Genomic DNA, 6,219 nt, shown 5'->3' on the forward strand with positions numbered 1-6,219 from the left:
TCACTGATTACATAAAGGGCTAATGGAGTTTGCATTTTTCTTATTTGTAACAGGAAACCAAAGAAAGATTTAAAGCAGCAGAGTTATATCATATATATATATATATATATGAGCTGGGTAAAGATTTTTGCAAAATGAGTTGTTTGGAGAGTCAAGTCGAAGAGAAGATATCTGGAAAGGCCCTACTAAGTAGTAACATTTCAGCTACCCCCCAGGGCCTGGAGAGCTAGAGAGCTGGAGAGCTAAGAAGCACAAGTGAAGAGGCATCCTTTGAAAATGGCTGAGCCACTTCCTAGAAAGGACCCCCGCATCAGGTTCTCCCACACTCACCTGAGAATGGGCTTCTCATCATCTCACTCTTCCTCTCCCAAGGCTCCTTCCCCAGCTTCAATAAGGAGATCATATATGGCTTAGAGATGCAAAGTCCTGCACGAAAACAAACAAAGAAACATAAAAATGAGCCACGTTTAACCCTGGCCAGTTAGCTCAGTGGTAGAGCATCAGCCCGGCGTGTGGAAGTCCCAGGTTCAATTTCCAGCCAGGGCACACAGGAGAAGTGCCCATCTGCTTCTCCACTCTCTCTCCTTTCTCTCTATCTCTCTCTTCCCCTCCTGCAGCAAGGCTCCATTGGAGCAAAGTTGGCCCAGGCACTGAGGACTGCTCCATGGCCTCTGCCTCAGACACTAGAATGGCTCCGTAGCAATGGAGCAATGCCCCAGATGGGCAAAGCATTGCCCCGTGGTGGGCATGCCAGGTGGATCCCGGCCGGGCGCATGTAGGACTTTGTCTCTCTGCCTCCCTGCTTCTCACTTCAGAAAGAAAAAAACCACACATAAAGATGGTTCACAGGGATACTATATTCTGAGTATGAAAAGATAACTCTGGGATTTCACCTATACCCCAAAGGATATTACAAAGCATAAGATATCTGTTGCCGTTGGGAATTGTAGAGATTTTTGTACATATGTCGGGATAATATTGCTGAAATGATATTTATATTTTAAAATATTTAAGCTGTTATACAAATAAATTAGAAGAAAACAGAAGGTAACTTGGATTACAGTCTGTTGTTAATAAAGAGACAAGATGTTATTTTCCTTGCAGACTACTTCTCCATTACCCTATGTTTAATATTCTTAATCATCTATTTCATGTTAACTCTGTGATCTTTCAGTATCTGTGACCTTCTTGTATATTTTTCAGTTGACATGCTTCTAATAATATATTTTGTGAGATTCATTATTTTTGAATCGCCTTTTCCACATTAACTATTTCCTTTGATTTAGTCCATGAAAGGAAATGTTTGCTTTTTTGATGTCTTGCAGATTGGGAATCTAGGTATGAGACACATAATGATCTCTAAAGACATTCATGTGTGATGATGTGTCAGTGGAGAGCATTACAGCTATGGACTTGAGTGTTTCATTTTTGGAGAAAATTGGAAAGGCAAAGGTTTTCTTGAGAAGCAGCTGATAAATCCAGAGTCACTTCTCAGGCAAGAAACCTGGGTTTGTAAAGAAACCCTTACAAATGATCAGAAATATAACAAAGCTGGGAAATTGGTCCATGTAGATGGTGTAGGAGAGAATGTTTATAATCACAAGTCTGATAATAAAAGCTTTTCCAAAAATTCCATGGTAAGAAAACACAAGAGAACCTATAGAGGAAAGACACTTTTCAAATGTAATGAATGTGAAAAATCCTTCCCCTAGAAGGAGAGTAAGTCATCCCTTACTCTCCATCAGAGAATTTATACCAATGAAAAAGCCCTATAAATGTAAGGAATGTGGGAAAGCATCCCACCAGAGTCAACACCTTGCTCAACATCACCGAATACATCGGGGAGAGAAACTCTTTGAGGGTAAAGAATGTAGGAAAAGCCTTTAGCCAAAATGTACACCTTACTCAACTCAAAGAATTCATATTGGAGAAAAACCATGTGAATATAAGGAACGTAGACAAGCCTTCAGCCAGCCTGCACACCTTGCTCAGTATTAGAGAACCCATACAGGGGAGAAGCCCTATGCATGTAAGGAATGTGGCAAGGCCTTCAGCGATGGCTTATCCTTTGCCCAACTTCAAAGATGTCACACTGGCAAAAGACCCTATGAATGTGCTGAATGTGGGAAAACCTTCAGGCAGAACACATCTCTTATTTGTCACTGGAGGTACTACCACACTGGAGAGAAACCCTTTGAGTGTGTCCACTGTGGAAAAACCTTCAGTGACCACATAGGACTTAATCAACACAGGAGAATTCACACTGGAGACACCCTACAAATGTAATGTGTGTGGGAAAACCTTCAGCTACTGCTCATTTCTTATTGTACATCAGAGAATTCACACAGGAGAGAAACTTTATGAATGTGATGTCTGTGATAGAAAGCCTTTAGCCATCATGCCTCACTCACTCAGCATCAAAGAGTCTATTCTAGAGAGAAACCGTATGAATGTAAGGAGTGCAGGAGAGGTTGTAAGCAGAGTATACACCTGGCTAGCCATTTGAGGATTCATACTGGTGAAAAACCCTATGAGTGTAAGGTATGTGGGAAAGCTGTCAGCCTGCTGTGGGAGACAGGCTGTAAGCTGGCAAAGTCCTTATAGCCTAAGGCTTAGTTTTAAGACTAAGCCTTTCCCGCCTTTTTTAATACTAAGATCTTTTCAACATCCTTCTAATACTAAGATCTTCTCAAAACTAAGCTTTTCCCCATACCCTAGACTGTTGCATGATGGGGGGGCGGTGCACTCTTATGAGAAATTCCATTTATGCCTCAGATAAGTGGCTTTGTATCAGAGACTTCCTTATGTGTATATTGGCTTAAAGGCTTTCATTTTCTACACTATAAAATAAAGCAGATCAGGGGCTCTCTCGCTCAGTTCCTGCCATTAGCAGTGCAGAGGCCTCCCGATCCCATCTTCCTTTCTTAATTTCGCATCATTCTCTCTCAAGACCTGGAATTACTAGCTGCACTGGTTCATGGCAACCCGCCTCACTCAACATCAGAGAATTCATACTGGAGAGAAGCCTTATGAGTGTAGGGAATGTGGAAAAGTTTTCTACCATCTTGCACAACATTATAGAACTCATACAGCAGAGAAACCCTATGAGTGTAAGGAATGTGGGAAAGCCTTCGTCCAGACTACCAGCCTCACTCAGCATCAGAGAATTCATACTGGAGAGAAGCTCTATAAATGTACTGAATGCAATAAAGCTTTTAGTGATAGTTCATCCTCTGCTCAGCCTCAGAGACTATATACCGGCCACAGGCCCTATAAGCATGCTGAATGTGAGAAGGAATTTAGGACAAAATCATTCCTTATTTGTCATCAAAGATGTCACACTGGTGAGAAACCTAACGAGTGTAGGGCATGTGGCAAAGCCTTCAGCCATCGTCAGTCACTTACTGTTTATCAGAGAGTTCATTCTGGAGAAAAACCATACACATGTGAGAAATATAGGAAAACATTTAGCCAGGTACTGGTCCACAGAGAAAGAATAAATAACTTACATTATTTCCGTTTTATTTATATTTAAGTCTGAATGATGTTTTATTTTTTTTTAATGACCAGATTCCCTCTGTTACATCCGTCTAAGACTCACTCTTGACGCTTGTCTTGGTCACGTGATACATTTATCCGTCCCACCCTAAAGGCCGGTCCGTGAAAATATTTTCTGACATTAAACCAATCCGTGGCCCAAAAAAGGTTGGGGACCACTGCTTAGGGGATGAAATGCAGATTTGACTTTATTTCCTGTTGGAGAACTGATTGTCAGATACCATTTAAATAATCCTTTCTCTGAATCCATTCCTCCAAGTTGACATATCAAAAATATCACTTTGCAACAGACTAAATTCATGGGTAAGTGATCTTTATAAAAAAAGCTTCAGATGCTTACCCAGTTACCATTCTACATGAATTTCAGAAACCGGTCAATGTAAAAAATATCCTTCAAGGACTGTGACTGCAATTGAGTGAATGTACAGGCATCTGTACAATATTGAAACTTCCATCTAAAATCCTGTGTTGATCTCCATTTATTCAGTTTCTTTTCTTCTTCAATAGAGGAAAATAATTTCCCTTCTCTCTATAACCATGAGTAAATTCATCTATAATTTCATTTTCTTTTGGGGATGACATTACAGTTGAATTGGCCTTATGACAAAATTGAAATATTTCAAATATTGTTTTTCTATACTCTACAACAGCTTAATTACTGGTTTCTTGAAAATTAAGAATTAATCTATGGGCCCTGGTCAGTTAGCTCAGTCGGTTAGAGCATCATCCCAAAATGTCAAGGCTGAGACTTTGATCCTGGGTCAGGACACATACAGGAAGCAACCAATGAATGAACAACTAAATGGAACAACAAACGAATGCTTCTCTCTCTATTTCCCTCTCTCTCTAGAATAAATCAGTACATTTAAAAATAAAGAATCTAGGCCCTGGCCTGTTGGCTCAGTGGTAGAGCGTCAGCCTGGCGTGCAGAAGTCCCGGGTTCGATTCCCAGCCAGGGCACACAGGAGAAGCGCCCATCTGCTTCTCCACCCCTCCCCTTCTCCTTCCTCTCTGTCTCTCTCTTCCCCTCCCGCAGCCGAGGCTCCACTGGAGCAAAGATGGCCCGGGCGCTGGGGATGGCTCCTCGGCCTCTGCCCCAGGCGCTAGAGTGGCTCTGGATGCAACAGAGCGACGCCCCGGAGGGGCAGAGCATCGCCCCCTGGTGGGAAGAGCGTTGCCCCCTGGTGGGCGTACCGGGTGGATCCCGGTTGGGCGCATGCGGGAGTCTGTCTGACTGTCTCTCCCCGTTTCCGGCTTCAGAAAAATACAGAAAAAATAAATAAATTAAAAAAAAAAAAGAATCTATGAACCGACATGAATTTAAATAGGGCTAGACTATTCAAGCTTTATATTTACTTTTAAATATTAGTAATATTGATTTATCTATTTAGCCTGGAACAAGTAGCATCTTATATCATTTACAGCAAATTCTAATTCATTGGTTCTAGTCTTATCCAGAGCTGCAGACAACCTATAACATTGTATGCATCAGGGTCATTGCTAGTGCTGGCCTGAGACATGTTCTTTGCAGATTGCATCCCACCAGTAGTTTGTTTTCCTTTTAAAATTAGATTATTTTTTTGTCAATCAAAAAGTCTAACCAATTGATTGGGTATTTGAGTGGGTTTTATTCAAAAGATCTCCAGAGAGTGTGGATTTTATTAAAGCTTGATTAGTGGGGAAAAAAAAGCCAAGGATGTTAGGCTTCTAATCTTATATTTTGCCAGGAAAGCATTCATTGATAGCAACAATTAGCAGTGGTATAGATTGCTGTCACCTTAAACCAGTAGAAAGAGGATAAGATGGGGCCGTCCAAGGAGTGTATACGATACCTGTCCATAACAGAATTGGGTAACATAATGCAAGAGAAAAAGTGATTCATATCTTTAAATTTTGCTTTAAGGAGTGAACTACAATACCAACCATTTTTGTTATATAGTTGACTTTCCCTTGTAATACTGTATCTGTGATTGCTAAATACCAGGTGCCAAACTGGCTGAAGGAGAAGCCAGTTTGTGCATTTAAATTCACAGTTTTGATAGGGTTCTTAAATAAAATGTTGGACATTAATTAGGAACAGATTGCATTGTGATTATTGGAATTCAGGATTTGTGGGAGAATTTGGGGATTTTATAACTCTAAGCCCCAACAAACTTTAAGAAACTGTTGGGCAGATAAAATATATTATGCTCACTTTGTTAAAGATGGCGCTGCCCATGTGGAAGCCTGTCACCCAGGTGATTATATTAGTTGCCCTTCTTGCTTGGGATGGGCATGATTCTATTAATGTGTGTTGGGGGAGGGCTTTCACACCAAAAGGTTTTAAAAGGAAGAGGGATCACATTGTTCCGGAGAGTGATTATGTTCTAGGAGGAGAGCAGAGAGCTGGGAGGAGAGCAGAGTAAGGCCACATGGAGGAGAGGAGAAGCAGCAAAGATGGAGGAATGCTGAAGGAGAAGCCAGTTTGTGCAGAGTTTGTGTAGAGAGAAGGAGATGAAGAACAGAGGTGAATAAGGCTAGTGAGCTAGAAACCTTTGATTCTAGGAAACTCAGATAAGTCAGTAGCTTTGTGAGCGCTGAATGAGTGGGTTTTGGAGCCCAGTGTGTGTTTTTACTTGCCTTCCGGGTGCAAGCTAAGATTAAAGGTAATGGCCCACCAGT

At 41.3% G+C, this 6,219-nt stretch overlaps 1 protein-coding gene across 1 annotated transcript; it reads left to right on the forward strand.

The window, feature by feature from the left end:
* The first annotated feature begins 1,634 nt into the window (after positions 1-1,634).
* LOC136398251 (zinc finger protein 28 homolog) lies at positions 1,635-5,107 on the forward strand. The gene is given in 6 exon segments (XM_066372613.1): positions 1,635-1,766; positions 2,020-2,270; positions 2,272-2,380; positions 2,383-2,556; positions 2,966-3,475; positions 5,090-5,107. Coding segments are annotated over 6 exon segments (1,194 nt in total).
* The last annotated feature ends 1,112 nt before the right edge of the window (positions 5,108-6,219 follow it).

The sequence above is a fragment of the Saccopteryx leptura genome, chromosome 3 (assembly GCF_036850995.1).
Source record: "Saccopteryx leptura isolate mSacLep1 chromosome 3, mSacLep1_pri_phased_curated, whole genome shotgun sequence".
NCBI classification, from domain to species: Eukaryota; Metazoa; Chordata; class Mammalia; order Chiroptera; family Emballonuridae; genus Saccopteryx; species Saccopteryx leptura.